The sequence below is a fragment of the Felis catus genome, chromosome X (assembly GCF_018350175.1).
Source record: "Felis catus isolate Fca126 chromosome X, F.catus_Fca126_mat1.0, whole genome shotgun sequence".
NCBI lineage: Eukaryota > Metazoa > Chordata > Mammalia > Carnivora > Felidae > Felis > Felis catus.
The window spans coordinates 12,366,139-12,384,752 of NC_058386.1; the positions used below are offsets into that span (position 1 = coordinate 12,366,139).

Genomic DNA, 18,614 nt, shown 5'->3' on the forward strand with positions numbered 1-18,614 from the left:
AATGACATATGTCTTATGTATTGTGTATTTTATATATAAATATGACTCTCTATATAAACAAGGCCCTTTTAAAGGGAAGAATGAAGACTGGAGATGGGTGTGCTCACAACCCTTTAAAATCCTTAAGGAGGGGCACCTGGGTGGCTCAGTCGACTGCGTGTCCAACTCTTAATTTTGGCTCAGGTCATGATCTCACTGTTCATGAGTTCAAGCCCCACATCTGGCTCTGCAGTAACAGTGCAGAGCCTGCTTGGGATTCTTTCTCTCTCCCTCTCTCTCTGTCCCTTCCCACTTACATGCACTTTCTCTCAAAATAAATAAATAAACTTAAAAAAAATCCTTAAGGAAATTTTGCTCTGGAACCTCAGGATAAAGACAGAATCCAACAGTGTCTGTCCATAAAGTTTAAGTCAGTTGTTTTGAACTTGGAGTTTATTTTCTTTTTAAAAAGTAAGTTTAGGGGCGCCTGGGTGGCTCAGTCGGTTAAGCGTCCGACTTCGGCTCAGGTCACGATCTCGCGGTCCGTGAGTTCGAGCCCTGCGTCGGGCTCTGGGCTGATGGCTCAGAGCCTGGAGCCTGCTTCCGATTCTGTGTCTCCCTCTCTCTCTGCCCCTCCCCCGTTCATGCTCTGTCTCTCTCTGTGTCAAAAATAAAAAACATTAAAAAAAATTTTTTTTTAAAAAGTAAGTTTAAGTGGTAATTACTTGCCACTAATTACTAAATTCAATGCACAAAATCCTGTTTAATTCATAATTTAAACTATAATAATACTTGTATATGCTTGCTTTATGGGATTTTTATTAATTACAAAGCATTTTTACAGGAGCAAAGGCTTCCAAAATCTTTTTTATGAAGCCAAGATAACTGATACCAACACCCATTAAATATTTTTAAAAATTAAAAGTAAAGATTGATATCTCTGAAGAATATGTTTTAAAGGAAGCAAAAGTAATACATGAAAAACAGAAGCTAGCAGTACATTAGAAGAAACATACACATTCTGACGAAGTAGTATATATTCTAGTAAAGCAAGGATGTTTCATTATTAGGAATGATATTAACATACTTCATCATATCAGTGAATCTTAATAGAAAAATCATGTAATCATTTCCATATATTGTTAAAAGGCATTAGCAAAATGTACTATTCAGTTTTTTAAATTTTTAAATAAAATAGAAATGAATGGAGATTTCCCTAACTTGCAAAAAAAGACATGGATCTCACTTCAAAAGTAAATAGTATGTTTACTATGGAAAGAATTGTTACCATATACACTTTGGAAGTTGTTCTGGAAGTAGCCAATACAATTAGACCAGAAAAGAAAAAATAAATTAGAGAAACAATAAAAACTTCTTTAAAAATAAGGTAGTTTAGTAATTAGTGGAGTAAAACATTAATTTGTAGAAATCAATACATTGATTTTTTAAGTTTTTTTAATTTATTTGAGAGACAACACGCGCACACAAGCTGGGGAGGGGCAGAGAGAAGGAGAGACAGAATCCAAATCAGGCTCCATGCCGTCAGCACAGAGCCCAGTGTAGGGCTCGAACTCACAAACTGTGAGATCATGACCTGAGCCGAGACCAAGAGTTGGATGTTTAACCAACTGTGCCACCCAGGTGCCCCTAGAAATCAATACATTTAAAGCACATATAAATATATATATCACTATATATAAATCACAATCAGTTAAAGGATGCAATGATATAAAGTTATAATGGAAGAACGAACCCTATTTTTAATGGAAACAAAAATATAAAATGCCTTGGAATAAGCTTAAGAAAATTTAACAAGTAAACTTAAAATATCCCTGAAGGACACAAAAGATTTCATAAAATGTATACCATGTTATTGAATCAGAAGACACCATAAAGATATCTTTAGATGTCAATTCTCCCTGACTCATTATTATCCACTGTTTATTCTCCATAAATTTGATGTGGTCCATTCACTATGCCAATGGGATTTTTAGATAGATGTGCTACTTCTAAAATCATGTGGCAAAACGAACAAGCATAAATAGCCAGGGAAAACTCTGAGAGAGAAAATGAGAGATGATTAGATCTACAAACTTATAAAGTCACAATAATTAAATAGTATGGTACTGGCACACAAATAAAGAGATCACTGGAGGGAAGAAAGTGGTAAGTTCAGAAATATGTCTAAGTACATATGAGAATTTAGTTTGTGATAAAGGTAGCATCTCATCTCAATGGGGAGAAAAGATGAGATTCTTCAGTAAATGCTAATGCGAGGACAACTGGGCAGGCATTTGGGGGAGAAAAATTAGATCCACCATGCAGACCTTATGCAAGAATATATTCCACATATATTAAATGTTAAAAACACTGCTAGGACAAGCGTAGGAAAATCTTTTTATACCTCCAAATGGAGGAAGCTTTTTTCACTATATATCAAAACCAGAAGTCTTAAAGAAACCAAGTAGTAAATTAGACCACATAATTTTTTTAAATCTGTCTGATAAAAGCCACCAAAAACAAATGGCAAAACATAGAGCTTACCTGTTCATAAGCCTGGGCTTGGTGACCTATATGTTTAGTCTGCGTTTATCCTTCACATTTAAAAATTGACATAACACTGGGGTGCCTGGCTGGCTTCCCTGGTTCAGTGTCCAACTTCAGCTCAGGCCATGATCTCATGGTTCATGGGTTCAAGCCCCGTGTCGGGCTCTGTGCTGACAGCTCAGAGCCTGGAGCCTGCTTCCGATTCTGTGTCTCCCTCTCTCTCTGCTCCTCCCCTGCTCATTCTCTCTCTCCCTCTCTCTCTCTCTCCCTCTCAAAAATAAATAAACGTCAAAAATCAACCTAACACTGAAAAATAAGTCAGTAAAATAAATAAATCAGAGAGTCAGTGGCCCATGTGAGGAGTTTTCAAATGAAATCTCTACACAGAAAATTCAGTAAGAAAAAAAACGTTAGCTGTCATCTATAATCCTAGTCACCTATAATCAGTGTTAGTCATTGTTTGGGTAAATCTTTCTGGTTGTATATCTATACACGTACACATAAATCCTTTTAGTCTTTTATCTATATAAATATACATAATTTTCTTCACCAAATGGAATCATTCTGGACATACCATTTTGTTCCTCTTTTCACTCAGTGATATGTGAAACATTTTATTGGTAATAAACATCTTCAATATCACTTTTAATGGCTATGTACTAGTCCATTTTATAGATCTAATGTAACTTACTGATACTTGAGCGATTTCTAATCTTTTGCAATTAGTTGAATAAAAATAAATCTTAAGTACTTGGACACATTCTTAATTTCTGAGGGTGTATGCGTAATTTGCAAATACGGTCCCTTATGTTTGCCACTCGCCCCTGGTCACAATCCTGCCTCCGCAGCTCTACTTGGCCTGAAGTCTTTGATCGAAACACATCTTCACATGCTTGCCTACTGTGCCCCAGGCTGTCCTCTCCATAGCTGCAGCGTGCCTGACTGACTGAGGAGAAATGTTGTGAAAAGATTTTACAGCGGGCTTGAAGTCCAGTGTTCCATAATAAGGTGGCTCAGAAAGCCAAGGGGGCGAATGATGCTATCGCCATATTAGAGAACAAGCTTTTGACTTGGGGTTGCTCCTCTTTGTACTGAGCTGCATTGTCCAGTCCATGAGCCACTAGCTGCACATGGTCATTTACATTGAAATATAAACACATTAAAATAAAAATTAAACATTCAGTTCCAAGGTACCTGGCTGGCTCAGTCATTAGAGTATGTGACTCTTGATCTTGGGATCGTGAGTTTGAGCCCCACGTTGGGTGTAGAGATTCCTAAAAAATAAATGAATAAACTTTCAATAAATAAATAAGTAAATAATCCAGTTCCTTAGTTACACTAGCCACATTTCAAGCACTCGGTAGCCATATGTGGCTAGTGGTTATGATAATGAATCACGCAGAGGACATTTCCGTCATTACAGAAAGTTCTATTGGACAGTGCTGGCTGGGGGCATCCCACTGCCTGTTAAGAAGACATCCATACTACGGGCACCTGGGTGGCTCAGTCGGTTAAGCATACAACTCTTAGTCTCGGCTCAGGTCATGATCTCATGGTTCGTGAGTTCGAGCTCCACATCAGGCTCTGTGCTGATAGCACGGAGCCTGCTTGGGATTCTCTCTCTCCCTCTCTCTGCCCCTCCCCTGCTCGCTCTCTGTCTGTCTCTCAAAAATAAATAAACTTTAAAAAAATGTAAAAAGAAGAAGACATCCATATGCATTGCCTTCCCCTGCAATGCCCAGGTACAGTGAGCAATGAAGAAGACGTTGTTTACATTAATGATTCAGTTACATTTTGAAAAAAATGAAACATTTTTGGCACTGTTACTGTATACATCAGGCCTTCCCTATAGTATTCTGTAGGCTAGTTATTTTGCCCATTTAAAGATGAGGTTCCTGGAATCAAAGATGAAAACTTGTCCTTGCCAAAGGGCTAATGTGTGGGGGACAGGGCCTTTGACCCCCAGTCTTTCGATCCCAAGTACCCTGCTGGCTTCACCACCTCCTGTTACCCTCCTCCTCATACATTTTATTCCCTGTCTAGTAGTGAAGGCATTCCTAACCAGAAATAAGTTGTTCTGTATCTAGTTTTAGACGAATGTTTTGGAATTGTAAAAATAAAAGTAATTTATTCATGAAGTTAAACTGTTACGCCATTGAAATCATTTATGCTTCCTACTTCTATTTCTAGCTTGAGCAGTTTCGGACCCTGCTCTTCACTTCGGAGGGGGAGAAAGAGAAAAGAATGGTGGACAATTTCCGCCCCCTTCAGCCCCTAATGAATCGCACTGTCCGCTCTTCCTTCCGTCACGATTATGTACTGAATATACAAGCGAAACCCCAGCCTTCAACTAGCCAAGCAACTCCCTAAGACACTCATATCTAGGCAGTACTTTGCTTTAATGAATACATACTAGCTTTTTAGAGATTGCTGATTGGACTGTTCTAAACGCCTACATTTAGTAATAATTGTAGATGCGCATTTCTTGGTGTGGCAGTGCTCCTTCAGTCTTTGAAGAAAGCTCTTTGGTAAAGAAGTTCTTAACTTTTATTGATAATGATGTTTAACACTGACGTGGCAGTAAGAGACACAAGTTTGTCCTTCAGCAACCTGTTGGTAATCGTAATGTCTTTTTATGTCCTATATTTCTGAGTTGTCTTATGTTTATTAGTTGTCTTTTTATGTTTGTTAGTTAGTAACTCTATAGAGTTGTAAGTAGTGATGGTAATCAAAATATTTAACACTGGTAAGGTGCAGACACTGACCATCCAGAATGCAGGCCTTTCAGAAATGGCCCCAGCGCCCAAACTGGTACTTCCTGGCTAGCTGAACATTGGCCATGGTTTTAGGGATATTTTATTTCAAAATCTGAATGTATATTCTTTTCTAAAGCCTTCTCAACACGTATATTTGCCTGATCTTTAGTTGTTATCCCTAGTACATGATATGCTTACTATCAATTTATGGCATAGAAGAAAATATTTTGTAGTTCTAAGAAAATAAGAATTTACTTATAATGGAGAATCCTTTTGCACTTCTGAAGATCAAATATTTTACCTCAAGACCTGATCATATAGAAAGCATATACAGAGCATTTTAAAGAAAATGCTTGAAGTTCCTAAAATTTAAAATTCTTTCATGCTTTATTTACAGACATCGTTTTCAAAAGACTAGTAATATAATAGTCTATAGTTTATAGTGTTATTTTGCATTGTTTGTACACTGTTTCATAGAATATAATATTTTCCACAATGACAGAATTATCATGGCTTTCCTTGAGAACTGCCTGACCTTTATTTCATGAGTTGAGGTTCTGTGCAAGGCAGGTGCTCAACATAAATCTTCCAGTTAATATAATGGTTTAAATGACTTCTGCTACAGTAATAAGGAGAGAAAATTAACAGGCTAAAATCTAGAGAATTCTACGTATTTGGGGGTATCCATGCCATTGTTGCCTTTGCTTGTAAATACCTTGGAATGTTTCTAGTTGCCTGTAAGCCTGTGTTCAAACTCAATATTGAATTTACTAGTGGTCTTTCTTTCATTAGTATGCTAGTCATCTGATCTGCAAGGTAGGGTTGGATGAGTAGACTTGACACTACTAAACTATATACTGAAAAAGTTTAAGATGGTAAATTTTATGTGTATCTTACCACAGTTAAAAATAAATAATACATTCAGTAGAAGAAAAAGAGGGTTGGAGTTGTATATGTGAGTTTCGGGGGGGGGGGGATATCTGGTCTTAAAAAAGGGAGGGGGCGCTCCTGGGTGGCCCAGTCCGTTAAGCATCAGACTCTTGATTTCAGCTCAGGTCATCATGACCTCACGGTTCGTGAGATGGAGCCCTGTGCCACACTTAAGATCGTCTCTCTCCCTCTCTCTCTAAAAAATAAATAAACAGATAAATAAATAATTTTTTTGTTTTGTTTTTAAAGGGAGGGGGTGAAGGCATTTGCTTCTAGAGTACATGCCTTCTCTGGGAAGAAAATGAATAAAATTCTTAAAAAGATAAATGCGAGGGGAAAAGTTTATGTTAACTATCTAATTGATCTGTTCAAACCATAGTTATCTTTAAAAGGGTAAACACACACGCAATATGCATTTTCTAGAGCACAGGGCTTCCCTCCTAGGCCTCTCACAAAGTCTTTGTGCAAAATTCTATTGCAGTGAGTCTTCCAAATTGGAGTGAGAACCAGTGCACCAATACCCGACTTGCCCTTACTTCTTAGAGCTACAGAGGATGTCTTTATTGGGTGTGTCCCAGCTTGCCACTCCTGATTCACCTGCACCTGGTGTTTTGGTGTGATTATTAACAGCACCCTCTCACTCTCAACCATGTCCTGGTTTGCATGATCAATTCTTGCTCACCTTCTCTGCAGAGGTTACATGGAAACCGCCCTGGGGAGGTGTGTTTCTTTTCCTCCATGCCTTAGTCATCTGAGCTCCAAAGGGGCTTGCAGATTCCGGGGCTACTGATACACCCTAACAAGAACTTTGTGTCTTTTGTGCCTCCAAAAGTGTTTTACTTGTACCTTCCTAAACAGCAAGGGGCAAAATGTCCTTGAGAAAGAATTTTGTATTAACATTGCTGCTTATCTTCATTAAATACTATAATAAAACCCTTTCTTTACAATATTAATATTGAATGGCTTTTTCTTCCTATTAGGTTTTTTTTTTTTTTTTCAATATGTAAGATGTCTGTAAAACTAGCGAGACATCCTTTACCATGTAGTGACTTTACCATGAAAGTGACTGGAAAACTTGTAACGGATTTATTAGAAAAGCAGGAAACAAAAACCACCCACTCTTCAGCTCACCTCTTTCTGTCAAATTAGTGCACAATCTGCTGATATCACCAGTAGGGGAAACTGCCAACCCTTTTCTCCTCTGTGAGCCTACATGGATTAGGGTAAAATTGCCTATTCTGAAGCAGGCATTCACCTCAAAAAAGTTTAGGAAGATACCCTTCCCTTGCTCACTGGGGGACACATTTCTTTTGGTGTGTTAGCAAAATTACAGTATTGTAATCATTTTAGGTATTTTTCTGTGTCGCTAGAAGAACCAACACTATTTACTTGATACGTGTTCTCCTTAACATTTTACTGTCTTCTTTATTCAACTTTATTGGTTAAATTCTTTCCCATAAAATTTTACTTGGATATCATTGTTTTTTAAGCGAATAGGCTCTAATTTTACCATATAATGAGTGCATCTAAACAATACTGGCTTCTTTACATATAAATAGTAATGCATCCTTGTTAGGAACTGAATGTTTACGTCCCTCCTGCACCAAATTCATAGGTTGACACCTAACCCCCAACATGATGGTGTTAGGAGGTGGGGCCTTAGGGAAGTGAGTAGGTCATACGGGTGGTGCCTCATGATGGGATTAGTGCCCTTATAAAAGAGACCCCAGAGCGGTCCCTCACCCCTTCTGCCATGTGAGGATGGATACAGTAAGAAGATGGCCACCAATGAGCCAGTAAAGGAAGTTCTCACCAGACACTGAATCTGCTGGCACCTTGATCTTGGCCTTCCAGCCTCTAGAACTGTGAGGAATAAACAACACAAAGAGACTAAGACCCTTTCTGTCCCTTCGTACATTTTGATTCTTGCTTTTTGAGTTCAACCACTCTTCAGAAATAGTACTTTGCTTTGGGTCCTGGGTGCCGATATGGACTCACCACCACATTTTCTCAAACCACCAGCAGTTTTTTGCTTAGAACCTACCACCAGAGGAAAGAATCGAGTAATAAGCGCTAGCACTGCATAGTTTGTTCCTGTTTCAATCAGTTGTACAAATATAGATTTGCATGCACTTTTCATGTTAATATACATCAAGTATTTTATTTTGCTATCTTAGGTAACATATATGTACTCTGGAAAATATATAAAGCCCTTGGTATAGCAATGACGGTTGGAGAGGAGTTGAGATCCCATTCTATGTCCCTGAATAAATCTGGTGACTCATACTGAAATTAATAGTAGGTGAGAAATTAAATGTTCTTTCCTGAGAATTTCTGCATTGACCGTTCCATGAATCCTCGTACCACAGTCCTACTAGGGCAAGAAAAAACCAAATTAATTGAAAGAGTACCAGCCTGGCTTTCAGAGAGTAGATTCTTGCTTTTTCTTGCTCTCTCTTTATGCTTGCAATAAATGTGAGATAAATTTATGGATCATTCTTTGGTCATGTTATAATAACTAAGATTCAGGGGCGCCTGGGTGGCACAGTCGGTTAAGCGTCCGACTTCAGCCAGGTCACGATCTCGCGGTCTGTGAGTTCGAGCCCCGCGTCGGGCTCTGGGCTGATGGCTCGGAGCCTGGAGCCTGTTTCCGATTCTGTGTCTCCCTCTCTCTCTGCCCCTCCCCCGTTCATGCTCTGTCTCTCTCTGTCCCAAAAATAAAAATAAACGTTGAAAAAAAAATTAAAAAAAAAATAACTAAGATTCATATGCACTAATAACAGTATCTATGACATCATCTACATAACTTAAAAAACTTTAACTTTTTGAAGATAATCATCTATTTTCTACTGACGATGTAAAATTAAAATTTAGGCATTTTCCCATAGAGGGGGGATAAACTGAAATGTACATACCTGAGAATAAGTAGATGTTGCATATCAGGAACCAAGAAAAATACATGTTATGTTGCAGAATAAAGATAACTTTGTTCTATTTATCAGGATATTATAGTAGAATGTACCTTTGCACTAAATTTTTTACATGCTTTATTTTTATCTTATGATTTATTGAATTCAAATGAGCATAACTACAGTTTAAAATGAAATTGGCTTTTAGAATAACTTCTGTAATGAAGTTAATTTGAGCAATTCAAGCTTGTTCATGAAAATGAATTCAGTGGTTAATTGTTGAGGATAAATGTCTAACTCCTATAAAAGGAGATTTACATTCATTTGTAAATCATAATAAAATAAAATCTAGGGGCACCTGCCTGGCTCAGTCGGTTAAGCATCTGACTTCGGCTCAGGTCATGATCTTGCAGTTCACGAGTTCAAACCCCACGTCGGGCTCTGGGCTGACAACTCAGAGCCTGGAGTCTGCTTCTGATTCTGTGTCTCCTTCTCTCTGCCCCTCCCTTGTTCTCTCTCTCTCTCAAAAATAAACACTGAAAAAAAATTTTTTAATAAAATCTAAATCTGTATCCTTTTTAAAGTAGGAGCATGTTCACAGAAGACATTCTCACTTTATTGCTCTCACATGAAAGTCTGGTCTAACTCATAAGAAATGTTACAGCAATCCAAACAACAATCCAAACAGTGACACTTTCAGAATGGCATCATAAGTCCTGGTCCCAGAAACCAGCAAAATTGGTCATTTGTACAGCAACGTTTTTTGCCCGTCAGGGCATTCTCCAGTTAGGGGCTATAACCACCAAGTCTCCACCTTCAAGTTTAAGATTTAGTGCAAGAAGCAGCTTTGTGAAAGCCGCAAAGTATCTAGCGTGAGAGGTGTTATAAAAGGTGAAATACTTGAGCTAGGAGCATACACAGGATAAGTATCAACCCACTCTTGAGGGAATAGGGGAGTATTTACACTGATGATGATGATATAACAGATAATGTGTCAGAGACACCATTGCCAGGCACTATGCCAACATATAGCACGCATTTGGGAACTATTATCACTACCTTGATTTTTACAGATGAGAAAACCAGGGACTAGACATTAAGGAGTTTACTCAAGATCAGAGAGCCAAGGCTTGAGTTTCCCAGTCTGTCCAACTCCAAAGCCTGTAACCATAATTACTGACGCACTGAGCTGGACAACGTCAGCTTGGAGGTGTGTTGTTCCAAGTGTGTAAGAGGGAGCAGGGCAAGGCTCTATGCACTTTGGGGTTTGGGTGGCTGCTGAATGATTCCAAGGAGGGACTAGGAGAAGCAGGGGCAGTTTAGTAATTGGGTAGCTCAGTGATTGTCATTTGGAAGAGAGAGGAACAAAGGTAGGCCAAGGAAGTTACCCAATCACTAGAAAGACGGGGGTTGTTAATCATTTTGCCGCTGCAGTATGTCTTCAAGAGAAGCGTTTTCTTCTTGGTCTTGCCTCTGGCCTTGTCTGTATACATCACAGTCTGATTATTAACAGGGCTGATTTTAATTTCTCAATCCTACCCTCATTGCCCCAGTTTAATTCCTCATCTAGACTGTGCTATTCCAGCGTTATCCTTTGTATTGCAAACCAGAGTAATTTACCTAAAACACAAATGACGACAAAACTCAACCAAAAGCTTTCAGTACTTCCCTGTTGCATATAGGACTTAATTAAAGCTTCTCTGCATGGTTTACTAGGCCCTTCTTCATAACCCAGCTCCACCCCATCTCTACTGCTGTGTTCCTTGATATTTTGGAACTTGCCTTTAAATTCGATGGCCAAATTCTTGTGGGTCTGGCAGATTCCACATTGTTTCATCTCTCAGTGACTTTGCTTATACTGATTTAGCTTTCCCACCTGGGGATCCCACCCTTCTCCCCCTGGGTAAAGGCCACCTTCCTTTAAAACTCAGGCATCAGAAAGTCCTCCCTGAATCCCAGGTGGACTGTGTTAAGTAAATTCAGTTGCCCGTACCATATTATCTTTGTATTTGGTCCTTCTTCGTCTCTAGAGTGCACGTTCCTTGGGAGCAAAGATGAGGCCTTGGCGGCCCAGGTGTTGCTTTTCCCTAGAGGTGGCAGGTGTGAATGGCAGAGGGCGGAATCTGGCGCTTCGTCTGAGGGACTGATAGGTGGGACCGCAGAAGAAGGCGGTGCCTGAAAGTCGGACTGGGAAGCTAGGCGATACGGTGTGCTCCGAACGAGGTTTCGTGTGACGATGAGGACAAGAGAGAAGTGTAACTTTAACGTCCTAGCCACAAGACACACCAGTGTGGTGTGGGTAGAGGTAGTGATATTCCCGGGGAAACGCTAGGAGGGAAGAATTACTTTCAGGGAGGGGTAGGAATTTTCGGGAAGGAGACGTTCACTTGTGCGGTTTCGGAACACCAGCAGCCTATCAGAACCCCCACGCGCCATGCGTCTTTGTTCCCCCCGGGACGCCCCGCGGTACCCGCGCCTGCGCGCTGCCGCTCCCTTTCTTGTCAGCCGGCCTCTTCCGGCCAGCTCGTAGGGGCGTGGCTGCCCTGACAACATGGCGGCGCCCGGGAAGATGATGTTTCCGGAGAAACCGAGGTAGGCTGGGCTGTGACAGATGAACTGATGAGAAGAGGGGACGGAGCTGGCCGAGACTGGACATGGAGGATGCGTAGGCAGGAGGGAGAAGGGAGCTGGGCCAGGCAAGAGCCACCGTGGCCGCTCGAGCACTTCCTCGGGCGCGCCCCAGGCTGTCACCGGCGTGTGTGGGTTCAGGGAGGTGAGGAGGGGACCGGGGGGGCGGGATGGAAAAGACCTGCCGTCTGCTTGTGGAACGGCGAGGCGAGAGTAAATCCGTGTTGTGTGATTAAAACACGGGAGGCAAGATTTCACTCCCGGGCACCCGAGCGATTTCCTGTACTGGGCGCCGAGGAGACGGCGCGCGGAGCGGGCGGGTGGGGAGGGGAAGGGGGGGGAGCGGAAAACTCCGGCAGCGCCGCAGGTGCGGTCAAGTGATGCTGGCGTGTTCGTGTCTCAATCTTCCAGTCACAAAAAGTTCAGAGCCGCCCTGAAGAAGGAGAAACGAAAGAAACGGCGGCAGGAACTCGCTCGATTGAGAGATTCAGGTAATTTCCCCAGCCCGTTTTGTGTGTCAGAAATTGCTGTCTCCGCTCCCGTCCTGACTTGAAGCCCCCGTGCCAGAAGGAAGCCAAGTATTGTACGCGCTGAAAAATTACTGCGGCCCCTGCCTCCCGGGTGCCGTTAGGTTAGACCCACTTCCGAAACGCTGTTAACGTACTAAAAAGAGGGGGGGACAGGTCGTGGTGAATCGCCCCTGCTCGTGTGTAAGTATTTATGAAGTATCCGGTGTTACAGGTGCAGGCATCATGAATTACAGCAGCTAGCACAGCCCTTGCACATAGTAAGTATTCGGTGAATGTTTCCCTTTGTAAAACCAGCAGGGCTCGAGGGGTTTAGACCTTTTGCACAAGTTTCCTCACCGTTTCTGGAGTAACACAAGAGACCCTTTGTGGGCTCCGATTATTATTGTCACTTAAATGTATCTAAGCGCAAAACTGGATACGAAACTCTGACCAGAAAACAATGTCTTTACAGATTACCAAACCAAGTGAAATTACACATCCAGTAAAATTGAAATCTACGTGAATGTAATGTTAGGGATGATGTGAAGCAAGCTTACAAGCATGATTATCATACTGATTGGATTTTGGAATGCCACTGCTAGTGTTGCCCTGTGGTTATTTAGCAGTTTTTTTTATTCCTATTAAAATACTGTGGCACCTTCGTCTGTACTGGCTGTGGTGTCATTTGTCCTTCACATGGCAGAATCTAACATTTATATATTAAACCTGCCTGCTTAATACAATGAAATTAGTACTAACGCAGTTTTAAAAGTTACATAGTCATTATAGAGGCTGATGGAAGCACTGAAGCAACACAGTACTGTGTTAGGGTTGCCACCCTGATTATTCAGACAATTCTCTCTCTCTCTTTCTCTTTCTCTCTCTCTCTCTCTCTCTCTCTCTCTCTCTCTCTCTCTCTCTCTCTCTCTCTCGTTATAGTCCTCACTGCATTAGTTTTATGGATACAATGTAATGGTTTGATTTGGATACATTGCACAAATGTATCCAGACACTTCTTGCAGACCACCGCAATGGCCTCAAGTAACCAAGATTCTCTGGCCTTGGGAAACATAGTTATAGACATTTCATTTACTCTTGGAGTTGCCCGGTAATTATTTTAGTAGTAATACTTGGAATATTTAAAATGGGAAGAGTGGTGTGTTTACCTGTGGCCTGTGTTAGTGTCTCTCTTTTACTCATTCGACACTGAACCACTAAACGCAGGATAAAGCTTCAGGGATAAAAAGAAAAAACAGGGCAGGTTGCAGTTATTGATGTCCTTGGTGTCTGCCCCACCCTCATTCCCCTTAACATCTCAGCTACAGTACTTTGTGTACTTAACCTGTTTTCTTCCAACATAACTTTTTTTTTTAACTTGTTAATCTTCCCTGTTTTGAATCCTAGACCTGTTTGTATTGTGTTGATTCCCCCCCCCCCCCCCCCCCGCCCCCTTTGACTTTGCAAAGTGCTTTCAGAGTGAGCCTTTGTGGAGAAGCAAGCTGGTCATGTCCCTTGGCAGTTCACTCAGTTGAAGGATGCAGTCACTGGTTTGGTCAGGATTGTATAGCTAATGGCACATCCAAGACTAAGCACTTGTCTTTGGACTACTGCCCCAACTTTGGCCCACTCCAACTCCTAATTCTTAGTGGTGCTTCATGAATAGTGTGGCCTACCAAACACTGCTATTAATTGTAGCACATGTCAGATGGGCAAACAATACCCAGTAAGCTAGAAGAGATATTCTGTAAGAGTGAGTTGGAAACTGAGTGGTAGAAATTTCTGGAATATTGACCGCTCATTTACAAGAAGCCTCTTTAGCATCCAGTTCTACTTGAAATAGCCTGAAATGAGCTGCCTTCTCAGAAACCAAGGTGACATTAAGAATAAAAAGCAAGTTGTCTGATTCCAATATGTACAGTTATATGTATAATACGGTTAGATATACTATACTTATATATATCCTTACATATATTTGGTTGTACGTATAGAGCAAATGCTATACCTCGTGCTGTTAGTGATCACCTCTGAGGAGTATGAGCTTGATTTTGAGAGGATGGAGGGGTTGAGTGAGTCAGGCAACATGTTTTTGAGCATCATCTGTGCCCGGGCAATGTCTACTCTATGGGAATACCTCTGTAAGTCAATCAATCATAGCCCCATTGCCAGGTTCTTTGGAAGGCCCTCTCTGTAAATTAGATCATTTAATGATCTGAATAATTAGATTTTATTCTGTGTGAGTTAGGATTTACCCTAATTTTTTTTTTATTTTTACCTATTTTAATTTCAGGTGCTGAAATAATAATGTTTAGTCGCTTAAGTAAATTATCTAGGACTGGGTGTGCCTTTGATTAGACCTGTACTCAACATATATGTGGCAGATACAAAATCTTTTTCCTCTAAGTCTGAGATCTTCTGTTATATTTCCTTAGGATCACTTTAGTTTTCTTCCTTTTTTCTCAAATTTAAATTATGACTAGGAAAGGATAAAAGTTTTTATTATATTAAAAATACTTTCCTACGTTCTTATTTTGAAATGGTCCAGTGTACAGAAAGTTGAAAAAATGGTGCAATAAACATCCATGAACCCTTCATCTAAATCTCCCAATTGTTAACAATTTGCCTTACTTTATCTTGATATATATGGATACATATGTACACATTTTTTTCTGAATTCTTTGCATGTCATTTGCAGATATCATGACTTCTCATCCCTAAATACTTCATCCTGCATCTCCTAAGAATAAAGACCACAATATCAAACTTGCAGCCAAGTAAAGGAACAATACCTCAGTTGTGATATATAGGCCATACTGGAACTTTCCCAAACCAAGACTGATTATTGTGCAAAGCCCACAGTAGTTGTCTGGTGGAACACCCAGACTTCTGGATTAGCCTATCTTCTGATTAGCTTACGGTTATACTCCTTGTGACAAGTACTACAAAGCCGATGCTGTATACCTGTCATTGCACACCTCAGGGGGCCTGTGATGTCACATTGTTTTGCTCTTAGTAACGCTAGGAGCGGTCAAAGTGTCACCAATCAGATGGCTCCATGGCAAAGGGTATTCCCCCCTTTGGAATTAGTACTCGTCCGTGCGCTCATGTTTTGAGGTGGGGTAAATAAATTTCTTGCCAACAAGCTTTCATCCAATGTTTCTAGCATTTTTGTCTAAATAGTTCTTAAGTAGGGGTTGCAAAAATGACGGCCTTTCTACATTTTTTTTGTTGCCGTTTTTCTGTAAAAATGAATGTTCCTTCTCACAACCCACCTCCTTTTTGAGTATGACGATGGAAGCATCAATTAATTTTTTAAATTTAATGTGTTATCTACCATTATTGTTCTTTTTGGGTATCAAAATTGTTACACATTTGGTTGAAGCCTTTATTGTTAGACCCTTTATTATTAGAAGGCTTTAAAAACAGGTTCGTACCATAATTGTAAACATTAGCTTTTATCTTTTTTCTTTTTTCTTTCTGAATCATTGACCAAGGTTTTACAATATTCAGATCGTTTAATAAAACATTTAAATTCCCTTAGGACTCTCACAGAAGGAGGAGGAGGATGCTTTTATTGAAGAACAACACCTAGAAGAAGAGATGCTGTTGGAGATAGAGAGGTCAGCAGTGATCGGAGCACTTCCTCATGAACCCAGTTGTTTTATTTGAATTTTATAAGTCTTTATGAACTAGTACAGGTCTTTATAATATCTTATACAGAATAGGTCTTTTAAAATACCTTGGATAAACTATTTAAATCTCTACTTGACAGACTAAAGTTAGATGTTCTCATTTTTCTTAAATGGAAGTATTTTTCACTATTTTTGCTAATTTATAAATGTTTTTGAAAGAGAAATTGAAGTAAGTGTAAAAAAGTGAAAGGGCTTCAATGAAATCAGCACACCCAAAGATAGCCACCATTAAAAATGTAAGTGGGGGTCGGGGGAGCACCTGAATGGCTCATTCAGTTAAGTGTCTGACTTCGGCTTAAGTCATGATCTCGTGGTCCGTGGGTTCGAGCCATGCACCGGGCTCTGTGCTGACAGCCCAGAGCCTGGAGCCTGCTTTGGATTCTGTGTCTCCCTCTGTCTCTGCCCCTCCCCCACTCATGCTCTGGCTCTCAAAAATGAATAAATGTTAAAAACAAATTTTTTTTTCAATTAAAAAAATGGCCCATTTTGAGCTCTGCACTGAGTGTGCAGTCTGCTTAAGATTCACTGTCTCTCTTCCTCTGTCTCCCCTGCTTGTGCTCGCTCTCTCTCTCTCTCTCTCTCTCTCTCAAAAAAAAAATTTAAGCGTGTAAATGTACTATACATGTTTATTTCTATAATGGGAGGATATTTATGCATTTTTTAAATTGCTTTTTTTGCATAATATATAGGACCTATATTTCAAATTTTTTTTTTTTAATGTTTAGTCATTTTTGAGAGACAGAGACAGCATGAGCAGGGAGGGGCAGAGAGAGGAGACCCAGAATCTGAAGCAGGCTCCAGGCTCCAAGCTGTCAGCACGGAGCCCAAAGCAGGGCTCAGACTCAGGGACTTCGAGATCATGACCTGAGCTGAAGTTGGACGCTTAACCAACTGAGCCACCCAGGCACCCCAGGACCTATATTTCAGTGTTGATTCACATACCCGATTCAACAGTTTCAGTGGCAACATAGTGTCCATTGTTTGAATGTGGCATAATTCTTTATTCATAATTTATAGTTCTCTACTGATGGACGTTTAGGTTATTTGCTATTAAATAACGTTCACTTATTATTTACTATGAATTTCCTATTATTTATTAATTTATACTTAGGTATTTTTTATAATTCAGTAAAAAGTTGCCATGAGTATCCACGCTTATGTATCGTTGGTAATTGTCCTGTTTTTTACTCAGGAAAATGCCTAGAAACGGAATTGTTGGGATCAGAGGATAAGTACATGTAAAATGTAGGTGGTTGGGTAGAAAGGGCATCCCATTATGCAGCCCTTCAAGCTGTGAATCGAGGTGCCCATTTCCCCATACCTTCACTCACACTAGGCATCTATTTTTAAACCTCCTGTCGTAAAAGTTGTATTTCATTGTTTCAAATATACATTTCTTAATTAGTAAGCCTGTGTATTTTTTAATATATTTTATTACCTAGTTTAGATTAAGTCTTGCACCTTTCTTTTTTGGGATACATGTTTTTAAAGTTTGTTGTGTAAGCAGTATTATTACTATTAATCGTTGGGGCGCCTGGGTGGCTCGGTTGGTTGAGCGTCTGACTCTTGGCTCAGGCCGTGATCTCACAGTTCATGAGTTCGAGCCCCGCATTGGGTTCTGTGCTGACAGTGCGGAGTTTGGCATTCTCTCTCCCTGCCTCTCTCTGCTCCTCGTGCGTGCGCGCGCTCTCTCTCTCTCTCTCTCTCTCAACATAAATAAATTTAAAAAAAAATGTAAAGAAAAATTTAAAAAAAGATATTGATCCTTTATCTGTCATATGTATGATATATGTTTTTCTCATTTGTCATCAGTCCTAACTTGGCTTATGGCATTACTCACCATAGTTTGATTTTCACGTCCTCAACTTTCATCGTGATATCTGGCCTTGGTGTCTGGACTGTAAAAGGCCTACTCCATCCCAAGATGATGAACATATTCTATTTTCTCTTCAATATTTTTCAGGGGGTAGTTGTTTTTTTTTTTTCCCCAAGTGGTGCAGAATAATGTGTATGTACTTAATGCTGTTCAACCATACACTTAAAAATGGTTAAAATCCTAAATTTTATGGTACATATATTTTGCCACAATAAAAAGTAAATGTTTTTTAAAAGGAGTAGAGAACTTTATAGACACCCTCTAGCTATGTGTGTTTAGTAGGGAATGTTGCTTCTTTGCATGTAGTTCGTTCCTGTTTTCCACCTAAGCACATAAATAGGTGCAATCAGCAAAATGCCAAGAGAAAATACAGTGGTGATGCAGGCCATGGAGTCGATTCAGCCAGAGCTGCATTGCAGCCGTGGCCCTGCCACTTACATGCTGTGTTCCAGTTGCTTATCTCTCTAACTTCAATTTCCTCGTCTTAAATCTGGAGATAAAATGGAAATAAAATCAATCATAGTACCCACCTCATAGAATTAGGGCAATGGAATGAGTCGGCAGGTATATATGCTTACCATCATGTTAGCAGATGGGCGGTGCTGTAATAACTCTGCTTGTTTTAGATTCCTCTTACGATGAAGGGGATATACATGGTATGATATAGGGAAGTCACTTTTTTGTTTTCCCATTTATTTGAGGCGCTGCTTTTAAATCACATAAACAGATATTTGTGTTCCTTTGGTGTTTTTTGGTTCCTGTACAAGTTGCATGATGCCGTGTTGTTGAAA

The 18,614-nt window shown here is 40.1% G+C and overlaps 2 protein-coding genes across 7 annotated transcripts in view; both read left to right on the plus strand.

The window, feature by feature from the left end:
• The window catches only part of CA5B (carbonic anhydrase 5B), a 50,208-nt gene extending 43,043 nt beyond the window's left edge, over positions 1–7,165 (plus strand). For all 4 annotated transcript variants that reach the window (XM_006943590.4, XM_019823582.3, XM_019823581.3 and 1 more), the window contains one exon: positions 4,717–7,165. In XM_006943590.4, the coding sequence (XP_006943652.1) occupies positions 4,717–4,896 (180 nt within the window). In that variant the 3' untranslated portion in view covers positions 4,897–7,165. The remainder of the gene's footprint in view (positions 1–4,716) is intronic.
• A 4,393-nt stretch (positions 7,166–11,558) lies between these two features.
• ZRSR2 (zinc finger CCCH-type, RNA binding motif and serine/arginine rich 2) overlaps positions 11,559–18,614 on the plus strand; it is a 28,037-nt gene continuing 20,981 nt past the window's right edge. Inside the window, exons 1-4 of one of the 3 annotated variants that reach the window (XM_045051266.1) lie at positions 11,664–11,713; positions 12,161–12,240; positions 12,491–12,536; positions 15,797–15,875. In XM_045051266.1, coding sequence (XP_044907201.1) covers positions 15,856–15,875 — 20 coding nt within the window. In that variant the 5' untranslated portion in view covers positions 11,664–11,713; positions 12,161–12,240; positions 12,491–12,536; positions 15,797–15,855. Of the gene's footprint in view, positions 11,714–11,744; positions 11,895–12,160; positions 12,241–12,490; positions 12,537–15,796; positions 15,876–18,614 lie in introns of those variants that run through there. The other 2 variants (XM_045051267.1, XM_006943591.4) reach the window with 2 other exon arrangements.